Source organism: Hyaena hyaena, unplaced genomic scaffold, assembly GCF_003009895.1.
Source record: "Hyaena hyaena isolate Hyena2069 unplaced genomic scaffold, ASM300989v1 scaffold_1845, whole genome shotgun sequence".
NCBI classification, from domain to species: domain Eukaryota; kingdom Metazoa; phylum Chordata; class Mammalia; order Carnivora; family Hyaenidae; genus Hyaena; species Hyaena hyaena.
This window is the reverse complement of record NW_024082480.1, coordinates 120,798-143,748: the sequence shown is the minus strand read 5'-3', so window position 1 is coordinate 143,748 and position 22,951 is coordinate 120,798. Positions and strand designations below refer to the sequence as shown.

Below are 22,951 nucleotides of genomic sequence, written 5' to 3'. Positions count from 1 at the left end.
AATTTTCTTGAATTTCCAGAGGAATTGCTGCTTCTAAAATTTTCCAAGAAAAGAAGGTTTTTAAATCTGTTGTGGCCAGTAAGGAAATGGCATTGTCTATGTGGGGGATATGCTCTTGATACAGACCTATGTTGACATCATGTATGAATTCTTTGATGTTGATCAGCATTCCAAATAGTGTCAATTCATACCTTACTGAAATTCCATTTATTGTTTCCACAGATTTCAGGAAACCTTACTGTGCCTTGGATTACAGGGTGTTCTAGAAAAAGAGCAGTAAGTAATCTTACATTTAAAGCAATGAGTGTTTTTTTTTCCCTCTATGTTGTTAGTAAGAATGCCATTGAAAAAATTATCATGATATTTGTAAAGTTGGCAAAATTGAACCTCAACAAGACTGCATTATCTAAAAAGAGATATTTTGAAGTCATAATATTTATATATATTACTAATGTAACCTTACATAAAATGCAGTAATCAGCACACCATTTAATCTTTCAGCAGGCTTTTTCAGTAAAAAAACAAAAACAAAAACAAAAACAAAACCACTCAAACGGGGTGCCTGGGTGGCTCAGTCTGTTAAGTGTACAACTTTGGCTCAGGTCATGATCTCTGAGCACTGCATCAGGCTCTGTGCTGATAGCCTAGAGCCTAGAGCCTGTTTCAGATTCTGTGTCTCCCTCTCGCTCTGCCTCTGCCACACTTGCGTTCTATCTCTCTCTCTCTCTCTCACAAAAATAAACAGGAAAAAATTAAAAATAAAGAAATTAAAAATTAAAAAACACTCAAAAGTAATTAACGGGATGGATGAAATGAATAAAGGGGGTTAAGAGGCTCAATTATCATAATGAGCACTGAGTAGTGAATTGAATTTTTGAATCATTGTATTGCAAACCTGAAATTAATATAACACTGTATTATAAGCTAAATCAACAAAAAGACAATCACTAAAATATGTTTTGCATCTAATTATCCCAGTTAACTTGATCATATGATTGATATAAATATTTCAATCAAAATTAAGTAGTTTACATTACTATTTATTATTGGTGCATTTTAGTATTTTGAAGTAATGAGTAAGTACTATTTTAACAGTCTTTTTTTTTGTTTTTCTGACTTTCTGCTACAACTGCTGTGATTTTGTAATATTAATATAAAAATTCATTAAAATTATGTTTTCTCAAAGAATCTCATTCAGTTGGTCTGGGTAGACCTATAAATTTGCATTTTAACAAATATCTCAGGAGATTCTGACGTAACTGATCAAATAGATTGGAATCTATTAAAGGAGTTTAATTATAAAAGAGACATGAGTAGACTTTTATAAAGATAATTCAAGTCATTTTATGGTAGGTAGGTTTAGGGATAATAAAACTGAAGCTAGGACTTTTGTACTGGACAAGACTGTGTAGACTCTTCTCCCCTCCTTGTCCCAAAAAGTAGAACTATATACCATAGAAATAATACAAGATGCCACCAAAGAAGATATCTGAAAGTTGGAAAAGAGGCAACTGGTTAGTAACTATAGGACTTGGAAGAACTACAGGGTATTTTGTCTCCCCTTTAACAACAGAAGGTAACTTAGGCCAGACATCTCATGACCGTCAATGAAATGAGAAAACAGCTTGGATAAGATCATCCCTTACACTAATGGGGTTGAAGTCCCCCAAACAGCATGAAATGATTCTGGCAACACGGGCAAAGTTGGAAGCCTCACTGACAATAAGCAACCAGAGAAGTGCTCTCTTCTGTTGAGCCTGAACTCTCCTCCCTTGGTGGAGATACCAGGAAGAAATGCCAAGGGAGATGCCACAAAAAGTAGACTGATCTGGAAAGGGTCTTTGTCCCTGTAGGTCAGAGAATTCTTTCCCCTATTTAGAGATTCAGGTGGCTTGGTTAGCACCAGCAAAAGTGATCAAGAAACTATATGTGCATAACTCAGTAAGTGTGTTCTTCATCTTTGAAAGATGGAAACTCTATTCTCCCACATAGAGACACTAGCCCAGGTAGTATCAGGTAAATCAAACAAATTAAATTAACACTACACATGTTTTGAAAATTAGAACATCACTGGAAAGTACTATTAGAATCACAACCCGTATATATAGGCCAGGACCTGTGTGCCTGCCCAATAAAATAATTTTTGGTTTTATTTAAATCAAAAAATCTCCTAACATAATGGACAAAGCGTTGAGGATACAATAAAAAAAAATCACCCTGTATACCAAGAACCAGGGAAATCACAGCTTGAATGATAAAAGACAATTACCTGACACAAATACGGAGGTGAATTAGATAATGGAATTATCTGACAAGGATTTTAGAGCATCCATTACAAAACTGTTCAAACCTGCAACTATATATTACCTTCAAATAAATGAAAAAACAGAAAATCACAAGAAAGAAATCAATGTCATAAAAGAACCAAATGAAAATTATAGAACTGAAATACACAATAACAAACCTGCAGGATGCTTCAAGATTTGAGTAGTGGTAAAGGAGGACAGAATCAATGAACACAAGGACAGATTGATAGAATTTACCCAGTTGGAACAACAGAGAGAAAATAGACTGAAAAGTAATAAACAGAGCCTCAGAATCCTGTGGGACAATAACAAAAGATTCAACCTTTGTATCACTGAAGTCCTACAATAAGAGAATGGGACTTAAAGAATATTCAAAGAAATAATGGCTAAAAACTTCCCAAATATGGAGGTAAATGTAACATAAACCTACAGATTCAAGAAGCTGAGTGAATTCCAAGCAAGACAGATGCAAAGAAATCTACACCTAGGCACATAATAATTAAACTTCTGGAAACTAAAGACAAAGTAAAAACTCTTGAATACTGCCAAAGATAAATGATATGTTACTTATGGGAGAATGCCAATTCAAATGACAGCAAATTTCTATCTATCTATCTATCTATCTATCTATCTATCTATCTATCATCTATCTATCTATCTATCTATCTATCTATCTATCATCTATTTATTTAGAGAGCAACTGAGCAGCGGGGGAGGGAGGGAGCAGACAGGGAGAGAGAAAATCTCAAGCAGGCTCTACACTGCCAGCACAGAGCCCAACATGGGGCTTGAACTCACAAACCATGAGATCATTACCTGAGCTGAAAAAGGCACCTAAACAGAAGTAAGTTTTCCACACTTCGTTAGGAGGGATAAATTACTGATACCAGGACACTGTGACAAGTCACACATTATGATAGTCAGAACACTCATTACAGAAACTATACAAAATAATAACTAAGAAACAACTAAAATAAATCAAAATAGAGACCTAAAAATGTTCATTTCACACACAAGAAGAAAAGAAAAAAGAAACATAGGAATGCAAAACAGAGGAAATAGAAAATAATAAAATGACAGACGTAAGTCCTAATATAGCAATAGTTATCTTAAAGGTAAGGATATCAAGTAAAATGTAGATATTGGCAGAATAGATTTAAAAAACACACACAACTGAATTTTATGCTGTTTATAAAAATTTCAAATTCAGTAGCATATTTAGGCTAAAGGTCAAAAGATAGGGAAAATACACCATTCAGACATTAATAATAAAAGTCAGGAGTGAATAGCTCTGTCAGTATAAGATAAAATAGACTTCAAAATAAAATTATTAGATAAAAAGAAGTCAAGGGGCACCTGGATGGCTTAGTTGGTTAAGCGTCTGACTTTCGCTTAGGTCATGATCTCGCGGTTCGTGGGTTCGAGCCCCCCGTCGGGCTCTGTGCTGACTGCCAGCTCAGAGCCTGGAGCCTGTTTCAGTCTGTGACTCCCTCTCTCTCTGACCCTCCCCTGTTCATGCTGTCTCTCTCTCTGTCTGTCTCCTAGAAATAAATAAAACATTGAAAAAAAAGTCATTACACAATGTAAATTGATATATCCACCAGGAAGACGTAACAATCCTAAAAAATACACACAAAGCAACAGATCTTCAAAACACATGAAACAAAAACTGATAAAGCAGAAAGAATAAATAGGCAAATCTATAATTATAGATGGGTATTTCAATGCCTTCTTCTCAGAAACTGATAGAACTACTAGACAGAAACTCAGTAAGGACAAAGAAGATTTGAACAACACAATCAACTAATAATATCTAATCAAAATATATAAAACATGTATAAAACACTCTACTCAACAAGAATACATAGTTTAAAAAGATCCCTGGAACATTCATCCAAATGGGCCTTATCCAAAACTATAAAACAAATCTCAATAACTTTAAAAGATTGAAATCAGACACATTGTGTACTCTGACCTCAATGGAACTCAAACTAGAAATCAGCAACAGAAAAACAGCATGGACATTAACTAACTACATAGAAATTACATGCCTTCTAAATAATCCATGAGTCAAATAGAAAATTACAAAAGAAATAGAAATACATAAAACTGAATAAAAATGAAAATACACTGTATCATAACATGTGGGGTATAGCTAGAACAATACTAAAAATTTTTATTGCAACACTACATGATCACATTGGAAATGAGGGAAGAACTCAAATTGAACATCTAAGTTTGTATTTCAAGAAATTAGAAAAATGAGAATAAAAAAAGCCTAGAACCAACTGTATTTTATTTATGTTATTTTATTCTAACGTGCCAAAATGTGAAGAGGTAGATAGAGCAGACATTTCCATTTAGACTTCATTGATGAAAATACTAAACACACAGCCGTTAAATGATTTCAAAATCAATCTTTAAAAAAAAAATCTAAGGGTGCCTGGGAGGCCCAGTTGGTTGAGCATCCAAATCTTGATTTCAGCTCAGATGTCATCAGCCCAAGGGTGTGGGATCAATCCCTGTGTTGGGCTCCATGAGCATGGAAGCTATTTAAGATTCTCTCTCCCCTTCTGCCACTCTCTCTGACTCATGTTCTCCCTCTCAAATAAAAAAACAACAACAACAAGAAGTCTTCTCTGACTTGTGCTCTACAACAACAACAACAACAACAACAACAAGTCTTCTCTGACTTGTGCTCTAACAATCTTTAGTATTTTGCCTTGTAGTTAAATCAGCAAAGGGAAAAGCTATTGTTTGTAGGAGTCATCAGCTTTTTTATTCTAATAGGATCACCTTTTTTTTTTTTTTTCCTTTGGAATCTTGACATAACTGGGATAATGTTTGGACTAAAAGTAGAGTGGAAGAAAAAAGATTAACTATCTGGTTCAGTCAGGTTTGGAAAGATAAGGAGGTTTAACCTTTTAAATAAGTTACTAAAAATGAGCACTAAGAGCAATTTTATTCTCTTGTTGCTGGAATGTAGGGCAAACCTGAAGAAAGCAGTCAGTAACTAGATCTGTAAAGTCAGTATCCTGTTTTCCAGCCTTACCTGATCATAAGAATCCCTGGGGTGTGTGTGTGTTGGGGATGGGAGTGGCCCGTTAAAAATAAATATCTGGATACTACCCAACATCTAGTAAATCAAATTCTCTAAGGGAAGACCTGAAAATAGTATCATTTATAAATGGCCAGATGATTCGTATGATGAGTCAAAATTGTGAAACACTGTCCTGGTTCTCCTGGTTGGGGTACACTTATCAGAATCTATTTTCTGGCATTAACTGAGCCATATTATGAAAATTAAACTTACCAAGTTTTTTTAATAGTTTATTGTCAAGTTGGTTTCCATGTAACACCCAGTGCTCATCCCCACAAGTGCCCTCCTCCATGCCCATCACCCGCCTTCCCCTCTCCCCCACCCCCCTCAGCCCTCAGTTTGTTCTCAGCATTTAAGAGTCTCTCATGGTTTCCCTCCCTTCCTCTCCCCAACTATTTTCCCCTTCTCCCCCATGGTCCTCTGTTAAATTCCTCCTAATCCACCTATACGTGTAAACATGTTATCTGTCCTTCTCTGCCTGACTTCTTTCGCTCAGCATAACACCCTCTAGTTCCATCCATGTTGCTACACATGGCCAAATTTCATTCTTTCTCATTGCCATGTAGTATTTCATTGTATAGATGAATCACATCTTCTTGATCCATATGTCAATTGATAGACACTTAGGTTCTTTCCATGTTTTGGTTAGTGTTGAGAGAGCTGCTATGAACATTGGGGTACATGTGCCCCTATGCACCAGCACTCCTGTATCCCTTGGGTAAATTCCTGGCAGTGCTATTGCTGGGTCATAGGGGAGTTCTAATGTTAATTTTTCAGGAACCTCCACATTGTTTTCTAGAGGGGCTGCACCAGGTTACATTCCCACCAACAGTGTAGGAGGGTGCCCCTTTCTCCACATCTCGCCAGCATCTCGCGTTCTCTGATTTGCTCATTTTAGCCACTCTGACTGGTGTGAGGTGGTATCTCAGTGTGGTTTTGATTTGTATTTCCCTAATGAGGAGGGATGCTGAGCATCGTTTCATTTGTCTGCTGGCCATCTGAATGTCCTCTTTGGAGAAGTGTCTGTTCAGATCTGCCCATTTCTCTACTGTGTTGTTTGTCTTTCGGGTGTGGAATTTGGTGAGTTCCTTATAGATTCTGGAGATCAACTCTTTATCTGATATGCCATTTGCAACTGTATTTTCCCATTCTGTCAGTTGCTAATTAGTTTCATTGATTGTTTCCTTTGCCATGCAGAAGCCTTCTATCTTGATCATGTCCAAATAGTTCATTCTTGCTCTTGGTCCCCTTGCCTTTGGAGATGTCAAGGAAGAATTTGTTGCGGTTGAGGTCAAGGACGTTGTTTCCTGCTTTCTGCCTAGGATTTTAATGGTTTCCTGTCTCACATTCAGGTCCTTTATCTATTTCGAATTTAGTTTTCTGTATGGTGTAAGGAAGTGGTCCAGTTTCACTCTTTTGCATGTTGCTCTCCAATTCTCCTGGCACCATCTGTTAAAGACCCTGTCTTTTTTTTTTTTTCCATTGCATACTCTTTCCTGCTTTGTCGAAGATTAAGTGACCATTCCTTTTGTGGGTCCAATTCTGAGTTCTCGGTTCTATTCCATTGGTCGATGTGTTTGTTTTTTTTGCCAATACCATCCTGACTTGATGATTACAGCTTTGTAGTAGAGGCTAAAGTCTGGGATGGTGATGCCTCCCGTTTTGGATTTCTTCTTTAATATTACTTTGGCTATTCGGGTCTTTTCTGGTTCCATACAAACTTGAGGCTGATTGTTCTAGCTTTGAGAAGAATGCTGGTGCAATTTTGATTGGGATTGCATTGAATGTGCAGATTGCTTTCGGAAGTTATGACATTTTAACAATATCCATTCTTCCTACCCGAGCATGGAATGTTTTTCCATTTCTTTGTGTCTTCTTCAATTTCCTTCATGAGTTTTCTATACTTTTTAACATACAGATATTTTAAATCTTTGGTTAGGTTTATTCCTAGGTAATTTATGTTTTTGTGTGTGTGTGTGCATTTGTGAATGGGATCAGTTTCTTGATTTCTCTTTCTGTTGCCTCATTGTTGGTGTATAAAAATGCAACCAATTTCTGTACGTTGATTTTGTACCCTGCAATTGTTGCTGAATTCATGGAGCAGTTCTAGTAGGCTACCGGTAGAGTCTGTCAGGTTTTCTATTTAGAGTATCATGTTGTCTGAGAAAAGTGAAAGTTTGATATCTTCTTTGCCAATTCTGATGCCTTTTATTTCCTTTCAGTTGTCTGATTGCTGATGCTAGGACTTCCAGCACTATGTTAAACAGTGGTGAGAATGGACATCCCTGTCGTGTTTCTGATTTCAGGAGGAAGGCTCTCAGTTTTTCCCCAGTGAGGATGATGTTAGCTGAGGGTTTCTCATATGGCTTTTATGATGTTAGCTTTTTAAATTTTTTAAAATGTTTCATTTATTTCTGAGACAGAGAAAGAGAGACAGCGTGAGCAGGGGAGGGTCAGAGAGAGAGAGAGGGAGACACAAAATCGGAAACAGGCTCCAGGCTCTGAGCTGGCTGTCAGCACAGAGCCCGACACAGGGCTTGAACCCAAGAACCGTGACATCATGATCTGAGCCGAAGTCGGACGCTTAACCAACTGAGCCACACAGGTGCCCCCCTTTTATGATGTTTAGGTAAGTTCCTTCTATCTCGACTTTCTTGAGGGTCTTTATTAAGAAGGGATGCTGTATTTTGTCGAATGCTTTTTCTGCATCTATATACAGGATCATATGGTTTTTATCTTTTCTTTTGTTAATGTGATGTATCACATTGATTGTTTTCTGAGTATTGAACCAGCCCTGTAATCCAGGAAAGAATCCCACTTGACCTTGGTGGATAATTCGTTTTATTTGCTGTTGAATTCGATTTGCAAGTATCTTGTTTAGGATTTTTGCATCTGTATTCATCAAGGATATTGGCCTGTAGTTCCCTTTTTCCTCTGGGTCTCTATGTGGCTTGGGAATCAAAGTGATGCTGCCTTCATAAAATGAGTTTGGAGATTTTCCTTCCATTTTTATTTTTTGGAATAGCTTGAGAAGAATGTGTATTAATTCTGTTTTAAATGTCTGGTAGAATTCCCCAGGGAAGCCATCTGGCCAGGTCTCTTATTTATTGGGAGATTTTGGATAACTGTTTCAATTTCTTCAGTAGTTATGGGTCTGTTTAGATTTGTTATCTCTTCCCATGTGAATTTTGGTAGTGAGTGTGTGTTTAGGAATTTGTCTATTTTTTCTAAGTTGTCTAATTTGTTGACATATAATTTTTCATAGTATTCCATGATAATTGCTTGTATTTCTGAGGGGTTGGTTGTAATAATTCTATTTTCATTCATGATTTTGTCTATTTGAGTGCTCTCTTTTTTCTAGTTCAGAAGCCTGGCTAGACGTTTCTCAATTTTGTGTATTTTTTCAAAAAAACAACTCTTGGTTTCTTTGATCTGTTCAAATTTTTTTTGGTTTCTACATTTTTATTTCTGCCTTGATTTTTATTATTTCTAATCTCCTACTGGGTTTGGGATGCTCTTGTTGCTCTCTTTCTAGTTCCTTTACATGCACTGTTAGATTTTATATTGGGCCTTTTCTAATTTCTTTTTTTTTAATTTTTATTTATTTTTGAAACAGACAGAGTATGGGTGGGGGAGGGGCAGAGAGAGGGAGACACAGATTCCAAAGCAGGCTCCAGGTTCTGAGCTAGCTGTCAGCACAGAGTCCGACATGGAGCTTGAACCCACGAACTGTGAGATCATGACCTGAGCTGAAGTCGGACACTTAACCGACTGGGGCACCCAGGTGCCCCTTCTAATTTCTTTAAATAGGCCTGGAGTGCAATGTACTTTCTTCTTAGGACTGCCTTTGCCACATCCCATAGAGATTGTAATGTTTTATTCTCAGTTTCATTTCTTTCCATAAATTTTTAAATTTCTTCTCTAATTGCCTGATTGGCCCATTCATTCTTTAGTAGGGTGTTCTTTAAACTCCATATTTTTGAAGGTTTTCCAGACTTCTTCCTGTGATTGATTTCGAGTTTCATAGCATTGTGATATGAAAGTGTGCATGGTATTGCCTCAATTCTTTTATATTTCTTGAGGGCTGCTTTATGTCTCAGCATGTGATCTATCTTGGAGAATGTGCCATGCGCACTTGAGAAGAAAGTGAGTTCCCTGGCCTCAGGATGTAGAGTTCTAAATATGTTTGTCAAATCTATTTGGTCCAATGTGACATTGACGTCCATTGTTTCTTTAGTGATTTTCTGTCTATTTGATCTATCCATTGCTCTAAGTGGAGTATTAAAATCTCCTTTTATTGGCACATTCTTATCTGTAATATTGTTTCTGTTTTTGAATAATTGTTTTATGTATTTATGTGCTTCCGTATTCGGTGCTTAGACATTTATAATTGTTAGCTTTTTCTGATGGATAGACCCTCTAATTATTATATAATGCCCTTCTTCATCCCTTGTTACTCCCTTTACTTTAAAGTCCCGTTTGTCTAATATAAGTATAGGTACTCTAGCTTTCTTTTGACTTGCAGCAGCATGATAGATATTTCTTCACCCCCTATCTTTCAATCTGAAGGTGTCCTCTAGTCTAAAGTGAGTTTCTTGTAAACAACAAATAGTTGGATTTTGTTTTCTTATTCATTTTGCTACCCTATGTCTTTTGATTGGAGCCTTTAGCCCATTTACATTCAGTGTTATTATTGAAAAATATGGGTTTAGAGTCATTGTGTCCTTTGTAGGATTTATGCATGTGGTGATGTCTCTGGTATCTTGTGTTCCTTGCAATATTTCCCTCAGAGTGTCCCCCTCAGGATTTCTTGTAGGGCTGGTTTAGTGGTGACAAATTCTTTAAATTTTTGGTTATTTGGAAAGACTTTTATCTCTCCTTCTATTCTGAATGACAGGGTTGCTGGATAGAGGATTCATGGCTGCATATTTTTTCTTTTCATCATCTTGAAGATTTCTTGCCATTCCTTTCTGGCTTGCCAAGTTTCAGTCGATAGGTCTGTCACCACTCTGATAGGTTTCCCTTTGTATGTTAGGGCCCTTTCTCCCTAGCTGGTTTCAGAATTCTCTCTTTCTTTATATTTGGCAGTTGAACTCTGATATGTCGTGCAGAAGATCGATTCAAGTTAATGTCTGAGGGGAGTTCACTGTGCCTCTTGGATTTCAATGTCTGTTTCCTTCCCCAGATTGGGGAAGTTCTCTGCTGTAATTTGTTCAAGGACTCCTTGAGCACCTTTCTCTTTCTCTTCTTCTTCCGCAATTCCTATGGTACGGATATTGTTCCATTGATGTTATCGCTGAGCTCTCTAACTCTCCTTTCATGTTCCTGAATCAGCTTATCTCTTTTTTTCTCAAATTGTGTCTTTTAATTCACCTATTCTCCTTTCTGCCTCTTCAACCTGTGCATTGTATACCTCCAATTTATTATGCATCTCATTTATAGCATTTTTTAATTCATCACAACTATATTTAAGCTCCATAGTCTTTGTAGCAATAGTTTCTCTGATGTGTTCCATGCCTTTTTCAAACCCAGCGATTAATTTTATGTCTATTATACTAAATTTTTGTTCACTTATGTTGCTTATATCTGTTTTGAGAAGTTCTTTAGCTGTCATTTATTCCTGGATTTTCTTTGGAGGAGAGTACTTCTGTTTTGTCGTTTTGGATAGCTTTCTATGTCTTGTTAGTGTTAAAAGCTCGTTATACACTCTGCACCTGCAAGTACTACTGTATTAAAGAAGGCTATTTTATTTTTTATGAATAGTTTATTGTCAAGCTGGTTGCCACTTAACACTCAGTGCTCATCCCCACAAGCTCCCTCCTCCATGCCCATCTCCCCGCTGCCCCCTACACATCCATCAGTCCTCAGTTTGTTCTCAGCATTCAAGAGTCTCTCTTGGTTTGCCTCACTCCCTTTCCCCCACCATTTCCCCCCTTCTTCTCCCACATGGTCCTCCGTTAAGTTCCTCCTAATCCTCCTATACGTGCAAACATATGATATTTGTCCTTTTCTGCCTGACATATTTCGCTAAGCATAACACCCTCAATGTCCATCCATGTCGTTACACATGGCCAGATTTCATTTTTCTCATTGCCATGTAGTATTCCATGGTATAGATAAACCACATCTTCTGGATCCATTAATCTGTTGATGGACACTTAGGCTCTTTCCATGTTTTGGCTATTGTTGAGAGTGCTGCTATGAACATTGTGGTCCATGTGCTCCTATGCATCAGCACTCCTATATCCCTTGGGTAAATTCCCCTATTGCTGGGTCATAGGGGAGTTCAATTGTTAATGTTTTGAGGAACCTCCACACTGTTTTCCAGAGGGGCTGTACCAGCTTACTTTCCCACCAGCAGTGTAGGAGGGTGCCCATTTCTCCACATCCTCGCCAGCATCTAGAGTACTCTGCTTTGCTCATTTTAGCCACTCTGGCTGGTGTAAGGTGGTATCTCAGTTTCGTTTAGATTTGTATTTCCCTGATGAGGAGGAATGCTGAGCATTGTTTCCTGTGTCTGTTGGCCATCGGGATGTCCTCTTTGGAGAAACGTCTGTTCATATCTTCTGCCCATTTCTTCACTGGGTTGTTTGTTTTTCAGGTGTGGAGTTTGATGAGTTCCTTATTGATTTTGGATATTAACCCTTTCTCTGATATGTCATTTGCAACTATCTTTTCCTATTCCGTTGGTTGCCTAATAGTTTTGTGGGTTGTCTCCTTTGCCATGCAGAAGCTTTTGATCAGATGAGGTCCCAATAGTTTATTTTTGCTCTTGATTCCCTTGCTTTTGGGGATGTGTCAAGTAAGAAGTTGCTGCGGTGGAGGTCAAAGAGGTTGTTTCCTGCTTTCTCTTCGAGGGTTTTGATGGTTTCCTGTCTCATGTTCAGGTTCTTTATCCATTTTAAGTTTATTTTTATGTATGGTTTGAGAAATTGATCTAGTTTTATTCTTTTGCATGTTGCTGCCCAGTTCTCCCAACACCATCTGTTAAAAAGGCTTTTTTTTTTTTTTTCCCATTGGATATTCTTTCCTGCTTTGTCAAACATTAGTTGGCTGTATACCTTTGGGTCCACTTCTGAGTTCTCAATTCTGTTCCATTGGTCTATGTGTCTATTTTTGTGCCAATACCATCCTGTCTTGATGATGACAGCTTTGTAGTAGAGGCTAAAGTCTGGGATGGTGATATCTCCTGTTTTGGTTTTATTCTTCAATATTACTTTGGCTATTCTGGGTCTTTTGTGGTTCCATACAAATATTAGGATACTTTGTTCTAGTTTTGAGAAATATACTCGTGCAATTTTTATTGGGATTGCATTGAATGTGTAGATTGCTTTGAGTAGTAATGACATTTTCACTATATTTATTCTTCCTATCCATGATCATGGAATGTTTTTCCATTTTTTTGTGTCTTCTTCAGTTTCCTTCATAAGGTTCTATAGTTTTCATCATACAGATCTCTTGTATGCTTTGTTATGTTTATTCCTAGGTATTTTATGGTTTTTTTGTGCAATTGTGAATGGGATCAGTTTCCTGATTTTTCTTTCTGTTGCTTCACTATTAGTGTATAAAAATGCAACCGATTTCTGTACGTTGATTTTGTACCCTGTAACTTGGCTGATTCTTGGATCAGTTCTAGTGGGCTTCTGGTGGAGTCTGTCTGGTTTTCTATGTAGAGTATCATGTCGACTGCGAAGAGTGAAAGTTTGACTTCTTCTTTGCCAATTTCTGATGCCTTTTATTTCCTTTTGTTAGCTGATGGCTGATGCTAGGACTTCCAGCACTATGTTAAACAGCAGTGGTGAGAGTGGACATCCCTGTCGTGTTCCTAATCTCAGGGGTAAAGCTGTCTGTTTTTCCCCATTATGGATGATGTTAGCTGAGGGCTTCTCATAGATGGCTTTTATGATATTTAAGTAGGCTCCTTCTATACCAACTTTATCGACAGTCTTTATTAAGAAGGGATGCTGTATTTTGTCCAATGCTTTTTCTGCATCTATCGACAGGATCATATGGTTTTTATCTTTTCTTTTCTTTATGTGATGGAAACCATTGATTGATTTGCGAATGTTGAACCAGCCCTGTAACCCAGGAATGAATCCCACTTGATATGGCTGGATGATTCTTTTTATGTGCTGCTGGATTCGATTTGCAAGGATCTTGTTGAGGATTTTTGCATCCGTATTCATCAAGGATATTGGACTGTAGTTCCTTTTTTTTTTTTTTTTTCCTGTATCTCTGGCTTGGGAATCAGAGTGATGCTGGCTTTATAAAATGAGTTTGGGAGTTTTCCTTCGCTTTCTATTTTTTCTATTTTTTGGAATAGCTTGAGAAGAATTGGTATTAATTCTATTTTAGTTATCTGGTAGAATTCCCTAGGGATGCCATCAGGTCCAGGGATATTATTTGTTGGGAGATTTTTGATAACTGATTTGATTTCTTCGCTAGTTATGGTCTGTTCAGATTTCCTATCTCTTCCCGTGTGAATTTTGGTAGTGAGTGTGTGTTTAGGAATTCGTCCATTTCTTCTAAGTTGTCCAAATTTTGGCATATAACTTTTCATAGTATTCCCTGATAATTGTCTGTATTTCTGAGGGGTTGGTTGGAATCAGTCCGTTTTCATTCATAATTTTGTCTATTTGGGTGCTTTCTCTTTTTTTTCGGGGGGGAAGCCTGCTTAGAGGTATGTAAATTTTGTACATTTTTTCAAAAAAACAACTTTTGTTTTCAGTGATCTGTTCCATTGTTTCTTTGGTCTATGTTGTTTATTTCTGCTCTAATTTTTACTATTTGTCTTCTTCTACTGGGTTCAGGGCATTCTTGTTGCTCTGCCTCTAGTTCCTTTAGGTGAGCTGTTAGATGTTGTACTTGTGCTTTTTCTAATTTCTTGAAATAGGCTTGGAGTGCAATGTACTTTCCTCTTAGGACTGCCTTTGCCGCATCCCATAGATTTTCGATTGTTGTGTTTTCATTTTCATTTGTTTCCATAAATTTTTTAATTTCATCTCTAATTGCCTGATTGGCCCATTCATTCTTTAGTAGGGTGTTCTTTAACCTCCATGTTTTTGGAGGTTTTCCAGATTTCTTCCTGTGATTGATTTCAAGTTTCAAAGCATTATGATATGAGAGTGTGCATAGTATGATATCATTGCTTTTATATTTATTTAGGACTGTTTTATGTCCCAGTATGTGATCTATCTTGGAGAATGTGCCATGCGCACTTAAGAAGAAACTGAATTCCACGGCCTCAGAATGCAGAGTTCTAAATATATCTGTCAGATCCATCTGGTCCATTGTATCATTCAAGTCCATTATTTCCTTAGTGATTTTCTGTCTGGTTGATGTATCCATTGTTGTAAGCAGAGTGTTAAAGCCCCCTGCTATTAGCACATTCTTATCTATAAGCTTGTTTCTGTTTGTGATTAATTGTTTTAGATATTTAGGTGCTCCCATATTCGGTGCATAGACATTTATGATTCTTAGTTCTTCCTGATGGATGGACCCTGTATTTATTATGTAGTGCCCTTCTTCATCTCTTGTTATTGTCTTTAATTTAAAGTCCAGTTTGTCTGATACAAATATAGCTACTCCAGCTTTCCTTTGTTTTCCAGTAGCATGGTATATATTTTTCCATCCCCTTACTTTTAATCTGAAGGTATGTTCCAGTCTAAAATGAGTTTCTTGTAGACAGCATATAGATGCATTTTGTTTTTTTATTAATTCTACTACCGAATGTCTTTTGATTGGAACATTTTGCCCATTTACATTCAGTGTTATTATTGAAATATGTGGGTTTAGAGACTTTGAATCTTTTGTAGGGTTCATGTTTGTGGTGGTGTCTCTGGTATCTTTGTTCCTTGCAACCTTTCCTTCAGAGCATCCCCCTCAGGATTTCTTGTAGGGCTGGCTTAGTGGTGACAAATTCTTTCAATTTTTGTTTATTTGGAAAGATTTTTATCTCTCCTTCTATTTTGAATGACAGGCTTGCTGGATAGATGATTCATGGCTGCATATTTTTTCTGTTCATCACATTGAAGATCTCCTGCCATTCCTTTCTGGCCTCCCAAGTTTCAGTCGATATGTCCGTCACCACTCTGATAGGTTTCCCTTTGTATGTTTGGGACCTTTTCTCCCTAGCTGCTTTCAATAGTCTCTCTTTGTCCTTTTATTTTACCATATTTACTATGATATGCCGTGCAGAAGGTCGATTCAAATTACGTCTTAGGGGACTCCTCTGAGCTTCTTGTATTTCAACGTTTACTTCCTTCTCCCGGTTGGGTAACTTCTCTGCTATAATTTGTTCCCAGACTCCTTCAGCACCTTTCCCTCTCTCTTCCTCTTCTGGGATTCCTATGATACGGATATTGTTGCGTTTTGCAGTATCGCTGAGCTATGAAACTCTTCTTTTTTGTTCCTGGATCAGTTTGTCGTTTTTTTCCCTCTTCTTTTTTTTCTATAATGGTGTCTTCTAAATCACTTATTCTCCTTCTGCCTCTTCAAGCCGTGCATTGGAGGCCTCAAATTTATTATGTATCTCATTTATATCGCATTGTTTAATTCTTCATGCCTATTTTTATTCTCCATTTTGTCTGTAGCCATAGTTTCTTTGATGTCCTCCGTGCTTTTTTCAAGCCCAGCTATTAATTTTATGATTATTATTCTAAAATCTTGTTCAGGTATGCTGCTTATATCTATTTTGAGCAGTTCATTAGCTGTCAATTTTCGTGGAATTTCTTTGGAGGAGAGCTGTTTTGTTTTGTCATTTTAGTTAGCTTTCTGTCTCTGTTAATTTTAAAGACTTGTTATGCTCTCTGCACCTGTGAGCGCTGCTGTATCCAAGAGGACTCTTTGGCTCTCCAGGGCCTATCCTTTCAGAGAGTGTTTTTTGAATGGTATCTCTTGGTCTCTCTTGTTGAGACCTTGGTTATTTTATTTTCCGACTTGTAGTGATATTTGGGACTCTCCACCATGTGTACTTTGGCTTGTTTCTTGAGGTAGACCTGGAGAAGAAAACAGACAGGCAAACACACAGGGAGCTGGGACACACAAACGCACAGACAAATCCAACTAACATTCAAACCGAGAGGGAAAATGAAAAAGTTAAGAGAAAAGATGTAGGAGGGAAGGCGAATAATATCGAATAAAGAATACATAAAAAGGTAAAAAAGAAGAAAAAAAAAGGAAAAAAAGAAGAAAACCAAGGGACAAAGAATGGTTTAAAGCATATAAGTGGATTCCCAGGTATAGTTACATAGCCAGGTGTATGCAGTGCTGGTTGAAGAGCATAGGGAAAGAGAGAAGACAGCACGGGGCTGAGACAAAATTGGAAATAGAATGAACAAGCAGAAGGGATAAGAAGCTTTTTTCAAAGAGCTAAAGCGTGGAATATGGTTGGATAGGTGAGAGAAGGACGCTGGTGTTATCCAGAGAAACTGTATCGTCTAATTACTCCTGAGAGAAAGAGATGAAAATGTCGGTAGGTGTAGAATTTACATCTACAGAATGGACTAGATGTGACTGTTTAAGTAAGCCAGTGACTAGAGTTTATCAGGTCAGTGTTCCAGGAAAAAAAGAAAAAGAAAAAGAAAAAAAAAAAAGAAGGAAAAAAAAGAAAAAAAAGGGAGGGGGGAGGGCAGCTCTCTAGCAGAGTTGGTCGTGGTGTGATCCAGTGCGTCAGGTGGAAGATCTGCCTTAGCCTTTGTGGGGCGGAGAGTGGCGGTGCACCATTCCTTTCTTGAACCTATTGCTGCACCTCGGTTTTTTGGGTTTGTAAACTCCCCGTGCTGGGTGGCTCTTTAACCCAGACCAGGTCTAGTTTCCTAGTCCCAGCCCTTGTGCCCGACTGAAATTGCTGTGGACACAACCTGGCAGGCGATTCCTTCAGGGCAATTCCAAGCCTCTTGCCTAGCCCTGGGGATGGAGCCAGAAGCCGCTACTCCCATTCCTCCAGGTCGGGCTGGGGAGCTTGGGCGGGGTTTTGCCTGCAGGGCGTGTTTGGCCCGCTGGAGAGAGGGAAACCAGCTCCCTTTGTGTCTCTTCACCTGAAACATGAACTCACAGGCAAATCTCCCAGTTTTAAGCCATTCGCCTTCCGTCTAGAGTTCCAGCCACCTAGGAGCGCGGAGGTATGCGTGAGGTCTTCCAGGGATCCAGCCGAGCCAGGAATACAAAGGAGCGGTACCCTAGTGCGCAGCGCCTCCCGGACGAGTTGGCGTGCGGGGATCTCCGCGCATGGTCCTTTTGTGCCCCGAGCGGAGGTTTTTCTGTTTCCGAGCGACAGGGACCATATCTTGAGTAGTTTTTGACTCTCTCTTTTTCCCCTTTCACTCCCCGCAGAGGGGGATTGCCCCCGTCTCTCCAGTCTCTGATCCTGGCCCAATTTTATCTTCCCCAGTTCGCACTCACGTTAGAAGGGTTTCTCAGGGGATTCTGCGTCCTTCCTTTCCCAATCTCTTGGGTTCTGTAAGGTTTCCTATGGCTTCAGATCTTTTCCGTGAGAGAGATGGGGGCGAGTGCAATGCATGGAGCTCCCTACCATTCCGCCATCTTGCCCCTCCAAAAAGGCTCTTTGTCCAGGGCCTCTCCACTCAGGAAGTGTTCCTTGAATGGTATCTCTTGGTCTCTCTTGTTGAGACTTTATTTCCCTACTCATAGTAGTATTTGCGACTCTCCACCATGTGTACTTTGGCTCGTTTCTTGTGGTAGCCTCTTTTGGGTCAGATTTCCCTGTGCCATAGGCATAGCCAAGGTGGGCCGTACTCTACATCCCAAGCCAGGCATCGTTTCCAGATGTTAGTCCCTGCACCCCATTGATATCGCTTGAAATTTAACCCCAAATGCCGAGTCCCTCTGAGCAGTTTCAAGCCTCTTGCCTCCCTACTGAGAATCAAGCCAAGCCAGAAGAGCGGTGGTGAGCCATAAGAGCTGAGGCTTCCCTTCCAGGTCAAGCTGGCTCATGAGCAGAGGTTCGGTTTTTCCCGGGGTCACCTGGGACCAGTGCATCCCATTCAGGGTCAGCTGGAGGACAGGAAACTGGATCTCTCTGTGTCCCGAGTCGAGGTTTTTCTCTTCCCCAGTGTCAGAGACTGTGTCTTGAGTAGTTTCAGCCGCTCTTTCTTTTCCCCTAGACTCACCACGGCTCCCTGCAAAGGGGGCTTCCTCACCTCCCTCGTGTCTCCGTTCCTCGCCCGTTTTTATCTTCCCCAGTTTGCACTCATGCTGTAAAGTTTTCTAAGAAGACTCTGTCTCTTTTTCCTCCCAAACTCCTGGATTCTGTAAGGGATCTATGGCTTCAGGCCTTCTCTATTTGAAAGACGGGGGCGAGTGAAATGTATGGAGCTCTCTACTTCTCCACCATCTTGCCTCCCTCCGAAACTTACCAATTTTTTAAGTGACTTTTTTATTCACCAAAGGACTATAGTCTATGAAACCTACTTGTTTTATTTATTATTTCATTTAAATTTTCTTTGTCTGTCACTTCTGTCTATACCCTGAGATTTTCTTAAAATATATTCTCATAACTTTCAGCAGAAAGGAGAAATTTAAAAACCTTAAAGTAGTACTTAGTGGTATACTTACTTAGGTTAATTGTAATATGTTTTCAGTTCTTCTAATAAAGGTTTACATGATTTTAGGATTTATAAAAAATCAGTGAAAGCCAAAGTGAACCACAATATTTTAAATATTTAAGAAAATTTTAAACCAACAAAATGCAATATGTTCTTCTCAGAAAAAAAGTAATAAGAGACTGTGGTATAAACTAAACGTCTGAAAATCTAGTTTTAATATTTTTTTTAAATTGAGAGTGACATCAGCATGATGGTGGAATAGGAGTCCCTAGAAACTTCTCCCTGCCCTCCCCCCTCCCGGGATACCAATTCCACAGCAAAACACAGGTAAATTCCTTTCGTAAGAAATCAAGAAGCAAGTTAGAGGTTCTTGCACTCAGAGCAAGTGTGAAAGTAGCCTCATTGAAAGTGGTAAGAAAATTTGATATACTATTTCATTGGCACAGCTTCATACTATTGGGAGGAAACCCCTAGATCTCAGTTTCTTCCTGAAGAGGATAAGAGATGTACCAAATAACCACTATCCCAACTTTTTGAGGTGCTGGCAATGAACTGGTTTCTATCTCACCTGTCTCTGGATCTAATGGGATGCCAAATATACTAGAACTCTGAGAGCAAGAAAAAACAAAGGAAAGAACACACCCAAACTCGTTTTTAGAGGACAGCATTACTCTCATACCAAATCTAGACAAAGGCACTATAAGAAAACTACAGACCAATATCCCTGATGAATATAGATGCAAAAATCTTCAGTTAGTAGCAAACTGAATTCAACAGCATATTAAAAGGTTCATAAATCATAACCAAGTTGGATTTATCCTGGGATGCAAGAATTTTTTTTGGTGGAGGCAGGCTCCAAATACTCTTTAATTTTTATTTAATTTTATTTCTTTTTTTTTAATTTTTAACATTTATTCATTTTATATAGAGAGATAGAGTGCCAGTGAGGGAGGGGAAGAGAGAGAGGGAGGCAGAATCCAAAGCAGACTTCAGGCTCTGATCTGTCAGCCCAGTGCCCGACGCTGGGCTTGAATCCACGAGCAGTGAGATCATGACCTGAGCTGAAGTCGGACGCTTAACTGACTGAGCCACCAAGGTGCCCCTATTTATTTTAAGTTTTTATTTAAATTCCAATTCATTAACACACAGTGTAATATTAGTTTCAGGTGTACAATTTAGTGATTTAATATATACAATGACTGGTGATCATTACAAATGCACTCCTTAATCCCCATCACCTATTTAAGTGATCTTTCCCTCTACCTTCCCTCTGATAACCATTAGTTTGTCCTCTACAATTAAGAATCAGTTTCTTGGTTGGCTCTCTCTTTTTTCCCTATGAAAATCAATTAGTGTAATAGAGCACATAAAAACTAAAGAATAAAAATACCATATGGATTCAGTCATATGTAGAATTTAAGAAACAAAACAAACAACAACAACAACAACAACAACAACAAAGAGACAAACCAGAAAGGGGAGAGGCTAGTGGGTTGGGAAATGGGTAATATAGGTGAAGGGAATTAAGAATGCATAGTATATATACTGATCAAACTCCATTGTCTGGTATTAATTGAGCCATATTATGTAAATCAAACTTACCAAGTTTTTAAGTGACTTTTCTATCCCCTAAGGGATAGAAATGAAATTCACTTGATTTATTTAAGACTTAATTTGAATTATCTTTAATTATCTGTCATTTCTGTCTTTACCCTGAGATTTTGAAAAAAAATATCTTCATAACTTTCAGTAGAAAGGAGACATTCAAAAAATAATGTCTTAATTATAAAAATTAATATATTATTAATTAAAATCCAAATTAGTTACATATAGTGTAATAATGATTTCAGGAATAGAATTTAGTTATTTATCACTTACATATAACATCCAGTGCTTACCCTAACAAGTGTCCTTCTTAATGCCCCTTGCCCATGTTGAGTACTGAATAATATATAGAATTGTTGAATCAGTATATTGTACACCTGAAACTAACATAACACTGTATGTTAACAATACTGGAATAAAATAAAAAAAATAAATTGAAAAAGCACAATTATCTTAATAGATGCAGAGAAAACATTTAACAAAATTGAGCACCCTTGCATGATAAATGCCCTCAGCAAACTGGGAACAGAAGTATAGTACCTGAATGTGATAAAAGCCATATATGAAAAGCAAATAACTAACATTGTACTCAATGGTGAAAAATTGTAAATTTTTCCTCTCAGATGAAGAACAAGGCAAGGATGCTCACTCTCACCACTTCTATCCAATGTGGTAATAGAAGTCCTAGCCAGAAAAATTAGGGAAGAAACGGAAATAGAAAAATCCAAATAGCGGCACCTGGGTGGCTCAGTTGGTTAAGGGTTCGACTTCAGCTCAGGTCATGATCTCACAATTCATGGGTTCGAGCCCCGTGTCGGTCTCTGTGCTGACAGCTAGCTCAGAGCCGGGAGACTGCTTCAGATTCTATGTCTCCCTCTCTCTCTGACCCTCCCCTGCTCACATTGTCTGTGTCTGTCTGTCTGTCTGTCTCTCTCTCTCTCAAAATAAATGAAACATTGGGGCGCCTGGGTGGCTTAGTCGGTTGGGCGTCCGACTTTCGCTTAGGTCATGATCTCGCGGTTCGTGTGTTCGAGCCTCGAGTCGGGCTCTGTGCTGACTGCCAGCTCGGAGCCTGGAGCCTGTTTTGGGGTCTGTGACTCCTTCTCTCTCTGACCCTCCCCTGCTCGCACTGTCTCTCTCTCTCTCTCTCCTAGAAATAAATAAAACATTAAAAATTTTTTAATGTTGAAATAAATAAATAAATAAAACATTTATTAAATTAAAAAAAAAGAAAACATCCAAATAATCTTTGTAGGCGATATGTTCTTTTATATATAAAACTCTACAGACCACACACACACACACACACACAACTACATCAAATGAATTCTCTAATAATAATAAAATAAATAAAAGTAAATTTGCAGGTTACAAAAATTTTTTGTGTCTATATACACTAACAGTTATCTATATGAAGAAAAAATTAGGAAAACAATTCCATTTGCAATAGTATCAAAAATAAAACTTAAGAACAAGCTGAACTAAGGACATAAAAACAAACTGAAAACTACAGAGCATTAATTTAAGACATTAAGGAAGACAAAAACAAATGAAAACAAATCCCATTTCCATGATTTGGAAGACTTAATGTTAGGGGAGGGGCAAGACGGCGGAGAAGTAGGGAGCTCCGTACCTGCACTCACGCCCAGGCATCACACGGAAAAGACCTGAAGCCATAGGAAACCGTACCAAACCCAAGAGATTGGGAGAAAAAGGACACAGATTCCACTGAGAAAGCCTTCTAAGCTGAGTGCGAACTGGGGAAGATAAAATCGGGCCTGGATTGGAGACTGGAGGGACGGGCCACCCCCCTCTGTGGGGAGTGAGAGGGGAAAAAGAGAGTCTGAAACAGAAAAACTTCCGCTCGGGGGAAAAAGTCTGCTCGGGGTGTAGAAAAACTTTGAGCACAAAATACCTGCGCTTCAGGCCCCCCCACGCTCCAACTCACCCCAGAGGGGCTGCGCTCGCGGTTTGCTTCTTTGTGCTGGCTCCTGGCTGGCTGGGACAGGTTGCGCGCCTGCAGCCATTGCCCTCCTGACGGGCTTGGACCCCTGGAGGAGGCGCGCAGGCACCGGCGTCCGTGCTCCTAGCTGGCTGGAACTCTAGAGGGAAGGCAAAGAGCTGAAAACTGGCAGATTTGACCACGAGTTCGTGTTTTGGGTGACGAGACAGACGGAACCTGATTTCCTCACTCCAGCGGGCTCAGCGTGCCTGCAGACAAGGCCCCCTGCCCCGCCCAGGCTCCCCAGCCCGACCCAGACCAGAAGGGAGCAGCGGCTTCTGGCTCCACCCCCAGAGCTAGCCTGGAAGCTTAGAATTGCCATGAGGGGGTAGCCAGGGGATCTCCGAGGCAATTTCAGTGGGGTGCTTGGCCT

At 38.9% G+C, this 22,951-nt stretch overlaps 1 protein-coding gene across 1 annotated transcript in view; it reads left to right on the top strand.

Moving 5' to 3' along the window:
* Positions 1-222: 222 nt before the first annotated feature.
* The window catches only part of LOC120226835 (highly divergent homeobox), a gene marked incomplete at its 5' end in the record, with an annotated part of 127,272 nt that continues 104,543 nt past the window's right edge, over positions 223-22,951 (top strand). Inside the window, one exon of the mRNA XM_039225004.1 lies at positions 223-276. Coding sequence (XP_039080935.1) covers positions 223-276 — 54 coding nt within the window. The remainder of the gene's footprint in view (positions 277-22,951) is intronic.